The 24,737-nt window shown below is 39.3% G+C and overlaps 1 protein-coding gene and 1 long non-coding RNA gene across 2 annotated transcripts; both read right to left on the bottom strand.

Annotated features, from left to right (window-relative positions):
* Positions 1-311: 311 nt before the first annotated feature.
* Positions 312-9,977, bottom strand: LOC117331599. Its single transcript, XM_033890406.1, has 3 exons — positions 9,840-9,977; positions 7,240-7,335; positions 312-5,895 (listed from the first exon to the last, which is right to left on the bottom strand). The coding sequence occupies exons 1-3, from the start codon at positions 9,931-9,933 to the stop codon at positions 4,736-4,738; spliced, it is 1,350 nt and encodes a 449-aa protein (XP_033746297.1). The 5' UTR covers positions 9,934-9,977; the 3' UTR covers positions 312-4,735.
* A 5,132-nt stretch (positions 9,978-15,109) lies between these two features.
* Positions 15,110-23,871, bottom strand: LOC117331600. Its single transcript, XR_004533585.1, has 4 exons — positions 23,748-23,871; positions 23,419-23,585; positions 17,262-17,318; positions 15,110-15,182 (listed from the first exon to the last, which is right to left on the bottom strand). It is a non-coding gene; the product is annotated as an uncharacterized LOC117331600 (long non-coding RNA).
* Between the last annotated feature and the right edge of the window lie 866 nt (positions 23,872-24,737).

Consider the following 24,737-nt stretch of genomic DNA (forward strand, 5'->3'; position numbering starts at 1 on the left):
TATTATATTCCGATCAGAATGAACTGTCATGTTGAACTTTGATTAGCATATTGATAAAAGACGAGTCTATGGTCATTTAGGGGAAATAGTTGTTTTGTATATATACATGTATATCTGTCAGTTGTTTATAATGTAACAAACCTTATCATCAGCTGCATCATTTGCATTTATACTGGTCTAGATTTAGCGACAGAACTGTTAACATGTGAGCAATTGATCGCATTGATGTAGTTACTTGAATATGTGTAAACCATGCATCAAAAACAAATGATACAATCCCTGTGTTGTCAATACAAAATTGTGACAAAACGAATGGTCCAAAACAGCACCCTGCTGGAGACAGTAGTATATTCCTAATCAATATGTTTTGTTAACACACCTGTGCACAAATGGAACTACCCACTTTGAATATTCCACGAAAAGGTCATCGCGACTGGTCATTCTGGTTTGACTATAACAACTGAACAGTTTACCAAGCACGTGTCGTTATATCTAAGGTAACAACGATAACACTCGGATGTGTTCTTACCGTCAACAGGTCAAAGGTCATTAGGCACCAAGTGAACCAGTCACTATATATATAGGCACCCACGACAATAATTTATGATAGAAACCCACGCCGTGAGTCACCAGACACCCACGACGTCAGTCACTATTGACAACCCCGACATCAGTCACCATAGACACCCATGACGTCAATTACTATGGACAACCACGACATCAGTCACTCTATATAAACACCCACGACTATAAGTTATTATAGAAACCCACGCCGTACGTCACTACGGATACCCTCGACACCAGTCACAATATACTGGTTCATGACGTCAGTCACTATGGACATCCCTAACATCAGTCCCCATAGACACCCACGACGTCAGTCAATATCGACAACCCGACATCAGTCATTATAGGAACTGACTCCCTATGTTTAATGCTGATACTGATGATTTCTTACTTGTCATACTAAACATGTTCGACAGAATAATAATACAAAACAAACAATAAAGGATTAAGAAAAAAAATCACACATTATTCTAGATCTGTTCAACGAGTTTTAAGACTATAACGAACATTTATGTACAGAAACTGTTTATACAATACATCGGTTAAATATGTACGGAATGTACAAATGTATACAGAACTATGTAAATGATTGTCCCATCAACATGTACATGTACCTTGTATAAGGAAAATACCAATACAATACAGTGTCACTTACAAATACTACAACGTCCAAATCTATGTAGGTATCACATATCAATTTGAATGCCCCATTTCTGGTGTAATTCTCTCAATAACAAGTAGATTATCCGACTATATATGCCCTTGTATGTTATACTGAAACATTAAGAGGAAACAACAGTGAAAACATAAGAGGTAAATAATATATACAAAGCAATCAGAATGCCCATTGATTTTTAATATCAAATAAAAGTGTAGAAGAATGCCTCATTAAGAATCTTATATAGAACGATAAGCATGAAATCATCAATTAATTATAGATTTGTTTGATTAATTAACTGAAATAATGTCATAATATATACTCAATCTAATTAAAATTAGACTTGTAATTTCCATTCCTCTACGATACTCTACGATACACTGCAATACAAGTATTGTTGTATTGCAGTGTATCGGAGAGGAACGGAAATAACAAGTCTAATTTTAATTAGATTGAATATATACTCGCATCACTATTATTGCACTACTACTTTCACAATAAAAAACAGATGTAAACAGAGTCTACCAATCCTAACGGGACGAGTTCTACCAAACCTACCGGGACGAGTTCTACCAATCCTACCGGGACGAGTTCTACGAATCCTACTGGGACGAGTTCTACCAATCCTAACGGGACGATTTCTACCAATCCTACCGGGACGAGTTCTACCAATCCTACCGGAACGAGTTCTACCAATCCTACCGGGACGAGTTCTACCAATACTACCGGGACGAGTTCTACCAATCCAAACGGGACGAGTTCTACCAATCCTACTAGGACGATTTCTACCAATCCTATCGGGACGAGTTCTACCAATACTACCGGGACGAGTTCTACCAATCCTACCGGGACGATTTCTACCAATACTACCGGGACGAGTTCTACCAATCCTACCGGGACGAGTTCTACCAATCCTAACGGGACGAGTTCTACCAAACCTACCGGGACGAGTTCTACCAATACTGTCGGGACGAGTTCTACCAATCCTACCGGGACGATTTCTACCAATACTACCGGGACGAGTTCTACCAATCCTACCGGGACGAGTTCTACCAATCCTAACGGGACGAGTTCTACTAATCCTACCGGGACGAGTTCTAGCAATCCTAACGGGACGAGTTCTACCAATCCTACCGGGACGAGTTCTACCAATCATAACGGGACGAGTTCTACCAATCCTACCGGGAGGAGTTTTTACCAATCCTTCCGGTACGAGTTCTACCAATCCTACCGGGACGAGTTATACCAATTCTTCCGGGACGAGTTCTACCAATCCTACCGGGACGAGTTCTACCAATCCTACCGGGACGAGTTTATTCGCTATTTTTATAGCTGAGTCTAAAAACAATATTTACGTGTGCATGGGAACATGTATCTTCAGCCAATATGTGGCTACGTTTGATGACGGATTTGTACCACCGGGCAATTGGTCAATGTAAATGCCTTAATAACACAGATTTTATTTCTATGTTAGTTCTAATACTCGAAAAAATCAAATAACTAATAGTGAGCCTTGTGACAATTATTAAGAACACGAATCAATGTGTGCAAATGACGAACAAAACCATCTCTGTCTGATACCAAGGTATAGACATGGTAATTTGACTTAAGTCATCTCTGTCTGATACCAAGGTATAGACATGGTAGTTTGACAGAAACCATATCTGTCTGATACCAAGGTATAGACATGGTAGTTTGACAGAAACCATATCTGTCTGATACCAAGGTATAGACATGCATGGTAACATGACTTAAGTCATCTCTGTCTGATACCAAGGTATAGACATGGTAGTTTGACTGCGTACTTCCAGACATGTATATAAGTAATTATTTTCATGTTTCAAAAAAATATATGATTACAAACAATTATTTCATACGTATTCAACACGAATCGCGTCTTGAGCAAATATGGAGAAAAGACGATGATAATGATTCAATGAGCAAAACTCATTTTCAATTGATTGTTAGTACATATACGTCATCGTTCTTTATTTGATGTATACAAATTTGATTTAACTCTTGTTTCTGTGTTAAATTTTAGTTATGGTGCAACTTTGCTGTGTATGCTTAATTATATCATTTGATAATAGGCGTTATTGAAATTTGTTGTCTTATATTCAATTCTATTGTAAACTTCTTTGATAACATACATTATTGAACTTGTTGTGTATGTTTAATTTTATCATTCATCATTTTGATAATTGATGCTATTGAACTTTGTTGTTTATGATTAATTATACCATTTTGATAACACATACTATTGGAATTCGCTTTGTATGCTTAATTTTATCATACATCATTTTGATAATAGATACTATTGCACTTTGTTGTTTATGATACATGATACCTTTTTGATAACAGACATTATTGAACTTTTTTCGAATGCATAATTTACTTGTAAACCATTTTCATAACACATGTTGTTGGACTTTATTGTTTATGGATTTGATCGATCTTTGTATTGTGTGTTAATCTCGTACTGTACTTGGCATTCCGTACTTTACTTTTTTGTGTGCATGGATTTGTTTCTTTGGTAAAATTTCGTTGAACGAATTATCGTTTAACCGGCTACTTTAAACCCGTACAATTCTATTTTAACCAGTTTAAACGTTGGTGTTAATATCGCTCCCTGTCCACTTGTTGTTCAACTATTTTAGGCACATTCTTTTGAGCTTTTGGAAGGCAGATGGTGATAGTGATTCGATGCTTGTAATATCGTTATAGGAAAATATTACTATTCCGATCTAGGTTTCAGTGTGTTCTCTGATCATGTTAATGCTGATCCTAACCTTTCGTACGACGAAAACGTAATGAAAGTGAACACCAAACATTCTATACATACATGCTATAGTGATACTCCTAACTGTTTAGTTCATTATAACAAGTAACTGTGTTACAACAGACTGTCGGTCACTGTGACATTTGTCATATCAGATTGACATTAAAAAGAAGAGACCCCAAGGCCTTCATAACTCTCCTGGAATTTGATTCCTAGTGTTTGAAATCTGTCGACTTTAGTTCATGTGTAAAAAATGATTACAATACAAGTAATCCGACACCACGTAATAAGGTGTGAGACGAAAATAACACCAGGCATGACAGCACAAGGATTAGTTCCATTATGTCCAGTTGCAGTTTATCGCTTTCAGGGTATGAATCACTGCTCCCATGTTATTACCAGGAAGAAAGGTGAGGTTAACATGTTTTACGCATGCATTCTTCTCTATATATAGATATGTGGTAGTCTCTATTACCCCACAATTCCCAGTGACGTCATCCGTCCTTTAAAATCTTAATCTAAAGACGGAAGAGCGACAGACTACGTCCAACGGCATAAATATCCTTTTCCTGTGGACAATATGGGCTATCAAAGTGTTATCTTACATACGTCAACACCTAGGTAATCATCTTTTCATGTAATATTTATAACGGTTCAGTTTGGTCACGTGACTTCACTTGATAGTTTCGTTACTTCGGCTTTGACCCTGGATGTAACAGTGTATCACAAACCTAACAAGGCTTGTTCCATTGTGTCGTGTGTCGCTGATTGAGTTCAATGATACGTTGAGACAGAGATATCCCATCGAACTCGTCGTCAGACTCCGGGGAAATAAAAAGTGACACTTCTTCATGACCTGTACTGTTTCGTGTATGTTCTTTCATACGTATGTCACTCTTAGACGCGACCTTAGGCCGAACTACAAACGGGGCATTCTCCGCCTCCCCAGTACCAATTGATGAAGTCATGGTATCGAATCCACTGTCTACCTGTCCCGGAAACGAGTCACAATGCGTACGCATCGGCTTATCTGAGTAGGAACTGGTCTGCACACAAGTTTGGCCAAAGTGCCTCGGGTCAATGGGTTGACCTGTCCAGCAGGTAGGCGGGACCGAACGCACGAAGCCTTTGTCGCAGGATGGTGTTCCCCGTCGGATTATATCTCGGTATAGATAGTTTTGTCTAGCGACACCAGGTGGCCGATACGCACACTGGAAAGTTGCCGAATCCATTGCGACTTCTTCGGTGGGTTTAGGTTTACACACACTGTATGGTGTCTGGGGTTGGTGAGGTCTCGCGTTTAAAAGTTCCTGTATGGCCGCCAGGAGCAGCTTTGTCTGGACACATCCGGTCAGAGTGCTGTATGACAAAGTGACAGGAGGATTGAGCTGACCTTTACTCATCGACACAAACAGCTGTTCAAGATCCGACGTTCGCAATTGGCATTTGTGTTGGTCAATGTCGTCAACAATGGAGTACAGCTGACCGAGGTTAGGCAACAACTCGAGGAAGCGCGCACAAAGTCCGGAGTAAACGCACACCAACATGACAGGAGGAAGCCGTGCGGGCGTCACCTGTTCAATCTCCACCAACAGATTCAATAGATGTAGGTCTAGTTTCAAATTTGGCGTATTCATTATATCGAAACCTCGCTTAGCCTTGTCCACACCTTCCAGTAGCTCCTCTGATAACATGATGAGTAATGTACTCGCGTGCTGTCCAGTACGCCACTTGCGTATACAAGATTCTGTGTTTAAGTCGGAGCACGAGTCCTCTATAGTCACAAGCTCAGTTTTTGATCTGATGAACTGAATGAATAATCTACAAACTTTTTCCACCTTGGTATTCCTCTGGGAACATAACAAAACTGTAGTATCCTGGTCACTCACCCCTGAAACATACATCAGTTTATTTCAACATAACAATAGATATTGACGAGTATTGGGAAGATGTCCCAAAATATGTAGCGGCAGTTCTCAAGTGTTATTTAGATAACCTTCGTCAAAAAAGGGAGGTCGGGCAGTTTTTCATCAATAACAGCATTCTAATGCTTTTTATCTCTTAAAACATTAACTTCTTTTTGGAACCTGTGGATCTCGGACACGTCTATATCATCATGCACTAGTAATATGCTCGACAAAATGTATATTATGATAAAAAATATTTTCAGAATTAATATCCTACAGTGGCTGGTCAGAGTTCAAATCCTGCCGTTGGTGGTCAGAATTCATATCCTAAAGTAGCCGGTCAGAATAAATATCCTCAAGTGTCTGGTCAGAATTCATAACCTGCATTAGCTGTTCAGAATTGATATCCTACAGAAGCTGGTCAAAGTTCAAATCCCATATTCGGTGAAAGTGTCTGAAGAATCAGTAAAGCTGATATTATACCAGGTTTGAGAAGGACAAAGCAAGTCAAAAAGTTGTCCTCCTTTGGCATTTGTGTTACTATGTTAGATATACTTATTAATGGGACTGGTCCGTCTAAATATTAAATGTATATATGAACATAAGTACTTATTGTTAGAATATTATTTCAACCAGTGGTTAGGACTGATGAAGCCCGTACTGACCTTGAGATGTTTGGTACACCAGTGGTTAGGACTGATGAAGCCCGTACTGACCTTGAGATGTTTGGTACACCAGTGGTTAGGACTGATGACGCCCCTACTGACCTTGAGATGTTTGGTAAACCAGTGGTTAGGACTGATGACGCCCGTACTGACCTTGAGATGTTTGGTACACTAGTGGTAAGGACTGATGACACTCCTACTGACCTTGAGATGTTTGGTACACCAGTGGTTAGGACTGATGAAGCCCGTACTGACCTTGAGATGTTTGGTAAACCAGTGGTTAGGACTGATGAAGCCCGTACTGACCTTGAGATGTTTGGTACACCAGTGGTTAGGACTGATGACGCCCCTACTGACCTTGAGATGTATGGTAAACCAGTGGTTAGGACTGATGACGCCCGTACTGACCTTGAGATGTTTGGTAAACCAGTGGTTAGGACTGATGACGCCCGTACTGACCTTGAGATGTTTGGTACACTAGTAGTTAGGACTGATGACGCCCGTACTGACCTTGAGATGTTTGGTACACTAGTGGTAAGGACTGATGACGCCCGTACTGACCTTGAGATGTTTGGTACACCAGTGGTTAGGACTGATGACGCCCGTACTGACCTTGAGATGTTTGGTAAACCAGTGGTTAGGACTGATGACGCCCCTACTGACCTTGAGATGTGATTTCCTGTTCGTTGTTCGGTGTCTCGTTGGCTAACCTCTCATTAGTTTGACTGTTTGGTATTGATTTAAACATATGGCATTTACCTGCAACATAGTTAAGTACATTTTATATTTAGTGTCAGGTTTAAAAGATTTTACATTTGTACATAATCTAATATGTGGATTTATATTTGTCAATAAAAACGCTCTACTAGCCTGAAATTTACGCCTGGAATGAAATTACAACTATCAAAATTTCACCAAATTGTTTCTTTTTATACTTCATACATAAAAGCATGCGGGGAACGTACAGATACAGTTACATTCTCTTCTGTACTGCTTCCGATATAATATCTACAGAATTAGCTTCTTTCAACCGGCTTCTATATCATCTCGTAATCATGCAGTTATTAGGATTTCTTTATTTCATCAGAAAAAAGAAAACTACTGAGAACTTTTAAGTATATAACGGTGTCTCATTGACATCCGTCCTCATTGACCCTGACTGTTGTCAGGGTGTAACGCCCCAGGGTAAGGCACACATCAATTCTTGTTGGTATATTACATTTTATGTAATGTTGTAATGTCGACTGCATTCACTTGTATACTTACCCCACATGCTCAAAACCTGTATGCTTACCCCTCCTACTCCTTCTCTCCTGTATACAATCCTCTCCTTCCCAGTTCCGCATATTTACCCCTCCTACCCAGCCTCTGTATAAATACCCCCTCCTACCCAGCCTCTGTATAAATACCCCCTCCTACCCAGCCTCTGTATACATACCCCTCCTACCCAGCCTCTGTATAAATACCCCTCCTACCCAGCCTCTGTATAAATACCCCTCCTACCCAGCCTCTGTATACATACCCCTCCTACCCAGCCTCTGTATACATACCCCTCCTACGCAGCCTCTGTATACAAAACCCCCTCCTACCAAGCCTCTGTATACATACCCCCTCCTACTCAGCCTCTGTATACATACCCCCTCCTACCCAACCTATGTATACATACCCCTCCTATCCAGCCTCTGTATACATACCCCTCCTACCAAGCCCGTGTATACATACCCCTCCTACCCAACCTCTGTATACATACCCCTCCTACCAAGCCCCTGGATACATACCCCTCCTACCAAGCCCCTGTATACAAACCCCTCCTACCAAGCCCCTGTATACATACCCCTCCTACCAAGCTCCTGTATACATACCCCTCCTACTAAGCTCCTGTATACATACCCCTCCTACCCAGCCTCTGTATACATACCCCCTCCTACCAAGCTCCTGTATACATACCCCTTCTACCGAACCTTGTATACTTACCCCCACATACCCAGCCCGTGTATACATACCCCTCCTACCAAGCCCGTGTATACATACCCCCCTACCCAGCCCGTGTATACATACCCCTCCTACCAAGCCCCTGTATACATACCCCTCCTACCCAGCCCGTGTATACATACCCCTCCTACCAAGCCCGTGCATACATACCCCCCCTACCCAGCCCGTGTATACATACCCCTCCTACCCAGCCCGTGTATACATACCCCTCCTACCCAGCCCGTGTATAGTTACCCCTCCTAACCATGCAGCCCCCTACTGCTTAACTCTGTTTACTCATAACCCTACTGTCAAGCCCTTTATATGTATCCTTCATACCTAGCCCTGTAAACTTACCCCTGCTGTCCAGCCTTCGTATACTTACCCCTACTACCCAGCGCCATATACGTACCCCTCTTCATTGTCTCACAATTCGTAATCCTTCTGTCAAACCCCTGTATACGTACTCTTCCTCTCCACACCCCGTATACGTACCCCTCCTGTCCCGCCCCCGTATACGTACCCCTCCTGTTCCGCTCCCGTATACGTACTCCTCGTGCCCCGCCACCTGTATACATACCCCTCCTGTCCCGCCCCTGTATATGTACCCCTCCTGTCCCGCCCCCGTATACGTACCCCTCCTGTCCCGCCCCCGTATACGTACCCCTCCTGTCCCGCCCCCGTATACGTACCCCTCCTGTCCCGCTCCCGTATACGTACTCCTCCTGCCCCGCCACCTGTATACGTACCCCTCCTGTCCCGCCCCTGTATATGTACCCCTCCTGTCCCGCCCCTGTATACGTACCCCTCCTGTCCCGCCCCTGTATATGTACCCCTCCTGTCCCGCCCCTGTATATGTACCCCTCCTGTCCCGCCCCTGTATATGTACCCCTCCTGTCCCGCCCCTGTATACGTACCACTCTTGTCAAACTACATTGTACTGTATACGTACCCTTCCTCTCCAGACTCCGTTTACGGACCCTACTGCCCCGCCCCCTGTATACGTACCCTTCCTGTCCCGCCCCTTGTATACGTACTCCTCCTGTCCCGCCCCTTGTATACGTACTCCTCCTGTCCCGCCCCTGTATACGAATTCCTACTGCCCCGCCCCCTGTATACGTACCCCTCCTGTCAAACCCCTGTATACGTAACCTTCCTATCCAGCCCCTGTATACGTATCCCTTCTTCCCCGCCCCTGTATACGTACTCCTCCTGTCCCGCCCCCTGTATACGTACCCCTCCTACCAAGCCCCTATATACGTAACCTTCCTGTCCAGTCCCTGTATACGTACCCCTCCTGCGATAGAAGAATATAACTGTGCATGTCACGGTAAACAGCATGACAATTGGCACCACTATCACAGTGGCAACCTGTAGTTTATCCATGCCAGCTGGTTCGCCAGTCGTCACCTCATACTGTTTCTGTGGTATCACTGAAAAAAATAATAATGATGCCACTGATGATGCGTGTATCTTATTTACGGACTGAGGATAGGTGTACGCCCGCAGGACCACCCACACGACCAGACCACATATCACTACAGCCGTGCACACTGTCACGACATCAGCATTAAATGTTTTCAACAAATCTGCTATCGGTCAAATAACAGATGGCGAATTTCCGCCTGAAAAATTTAATCTGGATAATCGTATTGTCACGATATATCAGCCCTGTTGGAGTTCCACGGATTTAGTCCCCAACAACGCGGATGAGTCCTAGAAGGAACAAGTTGTATCGTTTAGATAACTAATTAAGTAAAATAATTACATATTTGTGTATAATTGCTTCCTAATTACCGCATTTCCTTATTTTTGGCCCCCAGCTAGGTTCCCTAAATCCGAGAACATACAATGTATATTATTTCTTTTCATCTTTGACTATGTAATTATTGAATTCCTTTTTTACAGAGATATAAATGTGTGTGTCTTTGATACAGCCTGTAAATGGTTACCTATATATGTTACCAGTAACTATAAGTCCGTTTGTATGGTTTGTCGCCCCTTGAACAGCCTTACAGTCAACAACGTTGTTGGTGAGTACCTCACTGAACAACACATGGGAGGCCCGTCGCATGTCATCCAGAGCAATTAGGGTAAAGTGTCTTGCCTAAGGACAAAACTACGACAGAACAGACCGGATCTTTCCTCGACATGGGAAGGGGGCTTCGAACCACGCACTTTTGGTGTTTACTTCATGTTTTGCAGCCGGTGTAATGTTGAAAATAGACCCTCGTTGAAAAATGACCCGTGGTCAATTTTCAACATTGAATATTGACCCTGAATGCCTTTGAAAATTGAACCATCAGCGCTTTCTTCACTCCGACCCGTGGAATTTAATTTGGACCCCGTTGAAAACTGACTCTATTACAAATGGTTTTTACCTGTCGACTCGATTATTATGGCCGAATTGACCACACTAAATGTCAAGGGCACTAGGTCAAAGTTCAAGGTCAAGCGATAAGTTATTCTTCCATTGATAAGCAATGTATGTTGTGTAGCACGACATACGACATACGACATACGAAATTCAAATTTTGACTGTTGTGTAGCACGAGGTACCGTATATAAAACTGAAGGAATGGAACATAATGATCATGGTTAGGGGCATGGATACAAATAATCTGAATAATCCAATAATCTGTTTTGTGGCATTGAGAATTTTACAGAGAAAGCTGTTGTGAAATAGAAAATCGTTTAGTACTCGTACAATACTTGTACATGGGCAACAATCACAAAACATTCATTCAAATCGAAACACTAAGGTAGTCTTATTATCTGTGTAGTAGAGGAATTGCTGAGTTTAAATAAACTATTCGCGAAAAAAAGGTATACATGTATTTTTTTTTTGTTGAGACACAACATTAGAATCCGATATAGCATAATCCGCAGTAGTAACCAGCTGACCAGAGGGCATGAGTAATAAAAGTTTAATCAATTAAATATAAATGCATGTATCTATTAGGGATCGAACCCGAGATCTCTGGCTTGCCAGTCTAACACTCAACCGAACGACTCAAAGAGAAATATCTCAAATTGAGATAATATAACCCAATCGAATTAGTGATCATTTGAATTTGAGTGACCCGTGATGGTAAAGTAGATCACGGGCTTGTACGGTATATACATCGCCAAGTAGTTCACATCGACCTAGTCACCATGTAGGTCACATCGACCTAGTCACCATGTAGTTCACATCGACCTAGTCACCATGTAGGTCACATCGACCTAGTCGCCAAGTAGTTCACATCGACCTAGTCACCATGTAGGTCACATCGACCTAGTCACCATGTAGGTCACATCGACCTAGTCGTCAAGTAGATCACATCGACCTAGTCACCAAGTACGTCACATCGACCTAGTGGACAAGTAGATCACATCGACCTAGTCGGCAAGTAGGTCACATCGACCTAGTCACCATGTAGTTCACATCGACCTAGTCACCAAGTAGATCACATCGACCTAGTCACCGAGTAGGTCACATCGACCTAGTCACCAAGTAGATCACATCGACCTAGTCGGCAAGTAGATCACATCGACCTAGTGGACAAGTAGGTCACATCGACCTAGTCACCATGTAGTTCACATCGACCTAGTCGTCAAGTTAATCACATCGACGTAGTCAAGTAGGTCACATCGACCTAGTCACCAAGTAGTTCACGTCGACCTAGTCACCAAGTAGTTCACATCGACCTAGTCACCAAGTAGGTCACATCGACCTAGTCACCAAGTACATCACATCGACCTAGTCACAAAGTAGATCACATCGACCTAGTCGTCAAGTTAATCACATCGACGTAGTCAAGTAGGTCACATCGACCTAGTCACCATGTAGGTCACATCGACCTAGTCACCATGTAGGTCACATCGACCTAGTCGTCAAGTAGTTCACATCGACCTAGTCGTCAAGTAGTTCACATCGACCTAGTGGACAAGTAGATCACATCGACCTAGTGGACAAGTAGATCACATCGACCTAGTCACCAAGTAGTTCACATCGACCTAGTCGCTAAGTACGTAGTTCACATCGACCTAGTCGTCAAGTAGTTCACATCGACCTAGTCGTCAAGTAGTTCACATCGACCTAGTGGACAAGTAGATCACATCGACCTAGTGGACAAGTAGATCACATCGACCTAGTCACCAAGTAGTTCACATCGACCTAGTCGCTAAGTACGTAGTTCACATCGACCTAGTCGTCAAGTACAAGGTCACATCGACCTAGTCCCCAAGTAGATCATGGACATTGCTCTTTAGCTGGTAAATGCAGTTGGTCTTATAACCAGTGTCCGAAACAGATCCCTACATGTATGTGTAAATGGGTATAACTCTATATCTCGGTTCTATATTTTCAATGTTGTACTCGGTTTCAGGATAGACCAAAGTATATGCATTGCCGTTTTCTGATATCAAACATATTTTCTGATATTAGATACATATATTTTCTTATATCAAAACATAAGTTTTCATCTTGAAAAATCGATTTTCTGATATCAAGACCTCAAAATGAATGATTGATATCTGATATCACAAAAAGGGAAATTGTCGATATCGGAAAAAGTGAATAAACTAGTAATTAACGAATGGACTATTAGAGATTGCAGAAGTCGGTAAATCAAATGGCATGTCAGGACACGACCACGTGACATCATTCGAATAATGTTGACGGAAGTCTAGATCTGATGACCAATCATATGACGCCAAGGTTATAAATAAAGGGAGTTTACCGCAAACAATACGGGAGCTTTAAGATAGTGAAAATAACGTAATATTTACGTGGTTAGAGTACGATTTTCCCGAATTGTCCCACCTTCTTGTGATTGTGACGTCATATTTTGGTGGGAATACCGTATTCAAACCACGTTATTTTACGTCATTTTCACTATCTCGAAACTCCCGTATCAAATAATCAAGCCTGAATATCCTATGACCTGAGGGTGTGCTTCAACAATATCAAATTATCTGTCGGAACAAAAGATGTGGGCGAACGAACAAGACATTACTGAAGGACGATGAATTTGGAGCCTATACTGTACCTACTCAGAAGTGCCCTACTTACAGGGAAGGGAGAGGGGTGATTAAATTTGAACCCATGCATTTTATGTTAAATGGAGTAGATCGGTGAAACTTGCGTTGAACAGTCAATTTTCAACAGATCATCCGTTGAGAATTCACCTTTTAAACTGTCATTTTTCACCAACACGACCCATTTTCAACTGCATTTAGGGTCCATATTCAACGTTGAAAACTGACCGAGGGTCAATTTGCAACGGGGGCCCATTTTTAACGTTACACCGGCGCATTAACCGTGAGTTATCAGGGCCCCAACTATTTCCTTAGTCGTGTTAGCTAGAACTCAAAGACTAATTTAATAGCCTGCTACTACACAGCCTAATCCGTAAGGATAACGTACAATAAACATAACTTCCAGGAAAAATCGCCGAAATGAAAATCAAATCATAGTCCATAACTGCTTTAGAAGTTATCACCAATACCACTTTCAAAAAAGGCTTTAGAGGGATACACGTGCTTTTCCATCTGATAAACGTTGTGTATTTGTATAAGATTTGGGCACGAAAGGGGCATAAATGTGGCCCACAGGAAAATTGTCCAGACGAAAATTAAACGCACACGTACCAAGTCACATTACAATGTTGATAAAGTTATGAGTATTAATTCGGAAAATCCCCTTCCTACTGACAGACGAACAACCTAATTCTAATACAATCCCGTCTCCACAGACGGACGAACAACCTATTTCTAATTTTATCCCCTTACTACAGACGGACGAACAACCTGTTTCTAATGTTATCTCCTCACTACAGACGGACGAACAACCTAATTCTAATTTTATCCCCTTGATACAGACGGACGAACAACCTATTTCTAATGTTATCCCCTCACTACAGACGGACGAACAACCTATTTCTAATGTTATCCCCTCATTACAGACGGACGAACAACCTAATTCTAATTTTATCCCCTTAATACAGACGGACGAACAACCTATTTCTAATGTTATCCCCTCATTACAGACGGACGAACAACCTATTTTTAATGTTATCTCCTCACTACAGACGGACGAACAACCTAATTCTAATTTTATCCCCTTAATACAGACGGACGAACAACCTATTTCTAATGTTATCCCCTCATTACAGACGGACGAACAACCTATTTCTAATTCCATCCCCTTACTACAGACGGACGAACAACCTATTTCTAATGTTATCCCCTCACTACAGACGGACGAACAACCTATTTCTAATGTTATCCCCTCACTACAGACGGACGAACAACCCTATTCTAATACAATCCCCTCACTACAGACGGACGAACAACCTATTTCTAATGTTATCCCCTCATTACAGACGGACGAACAACCTATTTCTAATGTTATCCCCTTACTACAGACGGACGAACAACCTAATTTTATATCATCTTTAGATTTGACTGTATTGGGACTACAGTGTTATTTTGTCATTCCCATTTCGATTCTTATTTTACTACATGTACATGTCGTCTACACCCACGTAAAATGTTATGGAAACTTTGTTTGCGTCACCTGGTATATTAAACGGCTTCGACTCCAAGAAGTGGTCCCCAATGTACTGTTCCCGTCCATCAACAGGCCGTAACTGTAATAAACCAACGACATCTCACTTTACCGACAATCACGATGATTCTGAACTGTTAAAAACAAGTAAATAACCCATTAAGTACACATACATTGGTTTAGCTTCCATCAAATTTTACAGAGATGTCTATATATATTAAAGTTCATTAGCATTTTGTGTAGGTATGTCAGTGCAATAATGGCCATCTGATATTGTGACGTTATCATTATAGAATAACCCAGAATGTGTCGTTAATATGATGACTTTCCCAGAACGTGTCGTTAACATTAGGACTTTCCCAGAGTGTGTAGTTATCATTAGGACTTTTCCCGATTGTGTAGATATCATAAGAACTTTCCCAGATTGTGTAGTTATCATAAGAACTTTCCCAGAATGTGTAGTTATAATTAGGACTTTCCCAGATTGTGTTGTTATCATTAGGACTTTCCCAGATTGTGTAGTTATCATTAGGACTTTCCCAGAGTGTGTAGTTATCATTAGGACTTTCCCAGATTGTGTAGTTATCATTAGGACTTTCCCAGATTGTGTAGTTATCATTAGGACTTTCCCAGATTGTGTTGTTACCATTAGGACTTTCCCAGATTGTGTAGATATCATTAGGACTTTCCCAGATTGTGTTGTTATCATTAGGACTTTCCCAGAGTGTGTAGTTATTATTAGGACTTTCCCAGAGTGTGCAGATATTATTAGGACTTTCCTAGATTGTGTTGTTATCATTAGGACTTTCCCAGATTGTGTTGTTATCATAAGGACTTTCCCAGAGTGTATAGTTATCATTAGGACTTTCCCAGATTGTGTAGTTATCATAAGGACTTTCCCAGATTGTGTAGTTATCATTAGGACTTTCCCCGATTGTGTAGTTATCATAAGGACTTTCCCAGATTGTGTAGTTATCATTAGGACTTTCCCAGATTGTGTTGTTATCATTAGGACTTTCCTAGATTGTGTAGTTATCATTAGGACTTTCCCAGATTGTGTAGTTATCATAAGGACTTTCCCAGAGTGTGTAGATATCATAAGGACTTTCCCAGATTGTGTAGATATCATAAGGACTTTCCCAGAGTGTGTAGTTATCATTAGGACTTTCCCAGATTGTGTTGTTTTCATTAGGACTTTCCCAGAGTGTGTAGTTATCATTAGGACTTTCCCAGATTGTGTTGTTATCATTAGGACTTTCCTAGATTGTGTAGTTATCATTAGGACTTTCCCAGATTGTGTAGTTATCATTAAGACTTTCCTAGATTGTGTTGTTATCATTAGGACTTTCCCAGAGTGTGTAGTTATCATTATGACTTTCCCAGAGTGTGTAGTTATCATTAGGACTTTCCCAGAGTGTGTAGACATCATTAGTACTTTCCCAGATTGTGTTGTTATCATTAGGACTTTCCCAGATTGTGTAGTTATCATTAAGACTTTCCCAGATTGTGTAGTTATCATTAAGACTTTCCTAGATTGTGTAGTTATCATTAGGACTTTCCCAGAGTGTGTAGTTATCATTATGACTTTCCCAGAGTGTGTAGTTATCATTAGGACTTTCCCAGAGTGTGTAGTTATCATTAGGACTTTCCCAGATTGTGTAGTTATCATTAGGACTTTCCCAGATTGTGTAGTTATCATTAGGACTTTCCCAGAGTGTGTAGTTATCATTAGGACTTTCCCAGATTGTGTAGTTATCATTAGGACTTTCCCAGATTGTGTAGTTATCATTAGGACTTTCCCAGAGTGTGTAGTTATCATTAGGACTTTCCCAGATTGTGTTGTTATCATTAGGACTTTCCCAGATTGTGTAGTTATCATTAGGACTTTCGCAGATTGTGTTGTTATCATAAGGACTTTCCCAGAGTGTGTAGTTATCATTAGGACTTTCCCCAGAGTGTGTAGTTATCATTAGGACTTTCCCCAGAGTGTGTAGTTATCATTAGGACTTTCCCAGAGTGTGTAGTTATCATTAGGACTTTCCCAGAGTGTGTAGTTATCATTACGACTTTCCCAGATTGTGTTGTTATCGTAATGACTGTCACAGAATGTGCCGTCATCTTTTGGATTTTCCCAAAATGTAAGATTTTCATCAGAACTTACCCAGATGGTGTAGTTATCGTTACTAGGGACATGTGTGAAAATGACGATATTCTCTGGCTGTAAATAGATAAAACATATTGTTTAAATGATGTAATTTGTTTCTGACTTAATACATACATTATTGGTCGACACCAAACGCAAACCATTACGTAGAATCGAAAATTATTCATTCTATAAAAGTGAACTAGTGAAAAATATCACTTTATCTGATATTTTTCAAAATATCACTTTTTTGTCTGAACAACCAGAACACTGCTTACAAACGACAGTGGGGAAAATTAAGATTTGCATATAACTCTTCGTCATGTTATATGACGTCATAATGTAAGATAGAATACATAACGTCACGATTTGGCGTACATTTGTTAGCCATTGACAGGGGACCGCAATGAATTCTGGGAGAGATTGATTTTACTATGAAATGTAATAAACAGAACATCTAACAGTATCTTCAGTAATGCCAAATATATTTCACTCGTGTGGCTAATATTTTAATATATTTCACTCGTGCTACACACTCGTGAAATATATTTGGTATTAATGAAGACACATATATCTATATATCACCCGATTCAAAACTAAAACTGACATTTATTCCAGTTAAATAATAACATATTTCATAATTTACACATCTGTATCTTCTTTGAAATCATGTTTGATAATACCAGATTAAGTTCTGCTTTAAAAGTCACATCAGTATTAAATAAGGTTTCTGTCAAGGGGAAAAAATATCAAAATTGTATGCAAATATATTGACCTGAAGAAAATGTATGGTTACAATGTATAAAACGATTTGATTACAGTTACATAAGCTGTAGTTACAGTATTCGACATGCTATTAAAGTTGGGTTATGAACTGCAATAATGATTTCCAAAATTATGTCATCCGTTAACAAACCTTCCAACTGCAACCAACTCGAGTAAAAATGACCAATAATATCATACCTATTATACACGGCTATTCTCTATCACTGTCAAACACTATACCAATATCATACCTATTATACACGGCTATTCTCTATCACTGTCAAACACTATACCAATATCATACCTATTATACACGGCTATTCTCTATCACTGTCAAACACTATACCAATATCATACCTATTATACACGGCTATTCTCTATCACTGTCAAACACTATACCAATATCATACCTATTATACACGGCTATTCTCTATCACTGTCAAACACTATACCAATATCATACCTATTATACACGGCTATTCTCTATCACTGTCAAACACTATACCAATATCATACCTATTATACACGGCTATTCTCTATCACTGTCAAACACTATACCAATATCATACCTATTATACACGGCTATTCTCTATCACTGTCAAACACTATACCAATATCATACCTATTATACACGGCTATTCTCTATCACTGTCAAACACTATACCAATATCATACCTATTATACACGGCTATTCTCTATCACTGTCAAACACTATACCAATATCATACCTATTATACACGGCTATTCTCTATCACTGTCAAACACTATACCAATATCATACCTATTATACACGGCTATTCTCTATCACTGTCAAACACTATACCAATATCATACCTATTATACACGGCTATTCTCTATCACTGTCAAACATTATACCAATATCATACCTATTATACACGGCTATTCTCTATCACTGTCAAACACTATACCAATATCATACCTATTATACACGGCTATTCTCTATCACTGTCAAACACTATACCAATATCATACCTATTATACACGGCTATTCTCTATCACTGTCAAACACTATACCAATATCATACCTATTATACACGGCTATTCTCTATCACTGTCAAACACTATACCAATATCATACCTATTATACACGGCTATTCTCTATCACTGTCAAACACTATACCAATACCATACCTATTATACACGGCTATTCTCTATCACTGTCAAACACTATACCAATATCATACCTATTATACACGGCTATTCTCTATCACTGTCAAACACTATACCAATATCATACCTATTATACACGGCTATTCTCTATCACTGTCAAACACTATACCAATATCATACCTATTATACACGGCTATTCTCTATCACTGTCAAACACTATACCAATATCATACCTATTATACACGGCTATTCTCTATCACTGTCAAACACTATACCAATATCATACCTATTATACACGGCTATTCTCTATCACTGTCAAACACTATACCAATATCATACCTTATTATACACGGCTATTCTCTATCACTGTCAAACACTATACCAATATCATACCTTATTATACACGGCTATTCTCTATCACTGTCAAACAGTATACCAATATCATACCTATTATACACGGCTATTCTCTATCACTGTCAAACAGTATACCAATATCATACCTATTATACACGGCTATTCTCTATCACTGTCAAACACTATACCAATATCATACCTATTATACACGGCTATTCTCTATCACTGTCAAACACTATACCAATATCATACCTATTATACACGGCTATTCTCTATCACTGTCAAACACTATACCAATATCATACCTATTATACACGGCTATTCTCTATCACTGTCAAACACTATACCAATATCATACCTATTATACACGGCTATTCTCTATCACTGTCAAACACTATACCAATATCATACCTATTATACACGGCTATTCTCTATCACTGTCAAACACTATACCAATATCATACCTATTATACACGGCTATTCTCTATCACTGTCAAACACTATACCAATATCATACCTATTATACACGGCTATTCTCTATCACTGTCAAACAGTATACCAATATCATACCTATTATACACGGCTATTCTCTATCACTGTCAAACAGTATACCAATATCATACCTATTATACACGGCTATTCTCTATCACTGTCAAACACTATACCAATATCATACCTATTATACACGGCTATTCTCTATCACTGTCAAACAGTATACCAATATCATACCTATTATACACGGCTATTCTCTATCACTGTCAAACACTATACCAATATCATACCTATTATACACGGCTATTCTCTATCACTGTCAAACATTATACCAATATCATACCTATTATACACGGCTATTCTCTATCACTGTCAAACAGTATACCAATATCATACCTATTATACACGGCTATTCTCTATCACTGTCAAACACTATACCAATATCATACCTATTATACACGGCTATTCTCTATCACTGTCAAACACTATACCAATATCATACCTATTATACACGGCTATTCTCTATCACTGTCAAACACTATACCAATATCATACCTATTATACACGGCTATTCTCTATCACTGTCAAACACTATACCAATATCATACCTTATTATACAAGGCTATTCTCTATCACTGTCAAACACTATACCAATATCATACCTATTATACACGGCTATTCTCTATCACTGTCAAACACTATACCAATATCATACCTTATTATACACGGCTATTCTCTATCACTGTCAAACACTATACCAATATCATACCTATTATACACGGCTATTCTCTATCACTGTCAAACACTATACCAATATCATACCTATTATACACGGCTATTCTCTATCACTATCAAACACTATACCAATATCATACCTATTATACACGGCTATTCTCTATCACTGTCAAACACTATACCAATATCATACCTATTATACACGGCTATTCTCTATCACTGTCAAACACTCTACCAATATCATACCTATTATACACGGCTATTCTCTATCACTGTCAAACACTATACCAATATCATACCTATTATACACGGCTATTCTCTATCACTGTCAAACACTATACCAATATCATACCTATTATACACGGCTATTCTCTATCACTGTCAAACACTATACCAATATCATACCTATTATACACGGCTATTCTCTATCACTGTCAAACACTATACCAATATCATACCTTATTATACACGGCTATTCTCTATCACTGTCAAACACTATACCAATATCATACCTATTATACACGGCTATTCTCTATCACTGTCAAACACTATACCAATATCATACCTATTATACACGGCTATTCTCTATCACTGTCAAACACTATACCAATATCATACCTATTATACACGGCTATTCTCTATCACTGTCAAACATTATACCAATATCATACCTATTATACACGGCTATTCTCTATCACTGTCAAACACTATACCAATATCATACCTATTATACACGGCTATTCTCTATCACTGTCAAACACTATACCAATATCATACCTATTTTACACGGCTATTCTCTATCACTGTCAAACACTATACCAATATCATACCTTATTATACACGGCTATTCTCTATCACTGTCAAACACTATACCAATATCATACCTATTATACACGGCTATTCTCTATCACTGTCAAACACTATACCAATATCATACCTATTATACACGGCTATTCTCTATCACTGTCAAACACTATACCAATATCATACCTATTATACACGGCTATTCTCTATCACTGTCAAACACTATACCAATATCATACCTATTATACACGGCTATTCTCTATCACTGTCAAACACTATACCAATATCATACCTATTATACACGGCTATTCTCTATCACTGTCAAACATTATACCAATATCATACCTATTATACACGGCTATTCTCTATCACTGTCAAACACTATACCAATATCATACCTATTATACACGGCTATTCTCTATCACTGTCAAACACTATACCAATACCATACCTATTATACACGGCTATTCTCTATCACTGTCAAACACTATACCAATATCTATCCATTTTTTTTAAAAATTATTATCTATTTTCTTATACTGTTAGAATAGGTATAAAAGTAGAACTTTAATTAAGTCCTTACCGTCGAAGTTAATATTGTCATACATATAACCTACAATTAATGAGTAATTTGAATTATTGTGTACCTTACAGCTTCATTGTTAATTTGAATTATTGTGTACCTTACAGCTTCATTGTTAAACTCTGTGCGATGTTGATTGTGTTATAGTTTCTACATACTACCAGAAAACGACGGTTCGTTCTCGATGTGACATGGTGAAAACTCTATATATCTTAGTCGGATTTTTATGTCGCTACATTAGTATAATCCGTCCGGGGACTACCGATCGGGCTCGAATCGTGTCACGTACAGGTAAACCTCAAACATACAAACGAGGACGCTTTTTAAAGAATGTTATACACACATATTATATAAGGAAATGATACACGCACGCAATTGTCCAATAAACTATTAATGTTTATCAATGAGAAGTACCGTCACATCGCCAGTATGTTTGATAGATTTCACGAGTGTACAGCTCGACTAAATCACGATATCATCATAACAGTGAAATATGTGATATTGCTGCGAATACTTTAACGCATTAACAGACATTTCATCGACCAAAACCGAACATGTAACACGAATCGAAACAGAACGCTGACTTGACTTGAGCTTAAACTATAAGGTTTCTTACGACTTCAAAGTATTGTAAATGGAGATAGGGAAATGTAGTCACTGTGACAGAAAATTGTGCGACCTGGATTTGATGGAATCAGAGATCTTACATTATCCAACTGTATGTTTAACTGTGGTCTCTGTTTATGTAACTTCGCCATCACACCTACTGACTGTCTGATCCAGTTATGTGGAGCCCCAATAACTTCCCGTTACCGAATATCATAATCGTTATCCAACGACACAAAAGCTCTTTACATCAGAAATGGTGTCTCCGGATACACAGACCTTAACGACTGATATCACGATAGCTAATCATTTCTTAGGCAGTTCCCCAGCCATATTCTAATCTGCTCCCATAAGACAATGTCGTGTGGAGTTTCCCCTTCATAATCTGTTCACTGGTAATAGGGTTCAATCAGCACCACCCCAGTCTCCCCCGGCAAGGTTTTGCAGTGACAATGTTACGTAATAAATAACAACAGCATCAAACCGGTTATTACAACAACAACAAAACTTGGCATCGGCCTGGTGATCATTCTTACTGAAACAAGTCTTATCTGTAAAGATTGTTTAGAAACTTTACAACCTAGAACGAAGACAAACACTATCGTATACATCCTTATTATTTATAATTATCATAAATGTATGCATGCTGCAGACGTATACCGCATCGAGCAGCATGTAATCATTTGTTACAAGGGAGCGACTTACCGCATAGATAAGGGTGCGGTTGATGGCTTTGTGGTTTTTTGTCAGAATGACGTGGTGGGCTGCCGCTCCTGGGTACAGCGGCTGGAATCTCACTTTGAGGCTCGATGTGCTATCAGGCCTTACTTGGACCTCAGTGTCAATCAAAGGGTTCCATTTTGGACGGGAGCCTGTGGAGCATGTATTATATTGGTAGATCACAACATTACCTGAGGACTTGGGGGTGAAACACAAAAACCAAGCTCTTTTCTGTTTGGATGTTTGTTCGTATTAAAAAGCAAGAAGTTCTTTTACATTATCAAAAGCTTAAATAAAACACCGTCTTCACCCACCTGGCAATGTGATTGCCTTAGACACACTGCTACGTATGGTGTTTTTGGGGGGCCTTGGTAAGCTCGACAGGTTCAAAGTCACCTTTACATGTTTCGTCGACTGCACACATGTAAACTTGAACGTGATGTCCTGGGAATGACACATACATGTTTATACAAATGATAACTCGCATGTATCAAAGAAAACTCTAAATGAAATTCGCATTTATCTAGGATAGACAGCCGTTAGAATAATTTGCATTGCCCGAAGACAAAAAACGACATTTGTTCCATTGAAATCGATAGAAATGCACCACTATCAGGATAAACATATCAGAAGGAATTACCAAAGACTAAACGAAACATTAAATCCTACAACTTAAAATGATGAATCAGGGTTCATCTAAATAGCAAACCCAGTGATATCTAACAAGACTATAAATCACCATTCTGGTGCCATTGAACAAAATTAACTTTAATTGTTAGTTCATTTATGTATTATGGCCATTTATATAGGTTAATAGTCGAGCCTAAGAACCTGACGTAAAATACGCAGATTTACGAAGATATCACCGAACTCCACAGTTTGACTATTTGTCTTGAAAACATTCTTCTTGCTGTGTTCAAAGTCCTTATAAATTGGAATGTCTCTCTATATGCTACATTGTGCAATATAATTCATAGCCGCCATTTGCACTGCAAGGTAAAAGGACAATCAATGTTTATGCGTTGATGAAGTCATATTCGGTCGAACAAACGCTCCCTCTACCTGCTATAGACACTTGTGAGAATAAGGACATGATTATGTTTTGTAATATACGTGATCCACATTAGCTTACTTTCATTTTACGCATGTTTTTCCAAACTTAACAAGCAACTTAATAAATCAATGTCAACAGCAAGACCCGTGGTTAGCTATGATACATACTGACAATTTTTCTAGCTAATTCTGATAGATTGCACCAACATGGTAACTTATAGGCTGATAAAATATCACTGGATTTGCTATTT

The sequence above is a fragment of the Pecten maximus genome, chromosome 7 (genome assembly GCF_902652985.1).
Source record: "Pecten maximus chromosome 7, xPecMax1.1, whole genome shotgun sequence".
NCBI classification, from domain to species: Eukaryota; Metazoa; Mollusca; class Bivalvia; order Pectinida; family Pectinidae; genus Pecten; species Pecten maximus.

Coding starts and splice junctions, on each gene's coding strand:
- LOC117331599 (XM_033890406.1), bottom strand. CDS start 9,933: ATGGATAAACTACAGGTTGCCACTGTGATAGTGGTGCCAATTGTCATG. Junction 7,336..9,839: donor ATTCTTCTATCGCAGGAGGG/GTACGTATACAG, acceptor ACTATGTTGCAG/GTAAATGCCATATGTTTAAA. Junction 5,896..7,239: donor ACAGGAAATCACATCTCAAG/GTCAGTAGGGGC, acceptor TGTATGTTTCAG/GGGTGAGTGACCAGGATACT.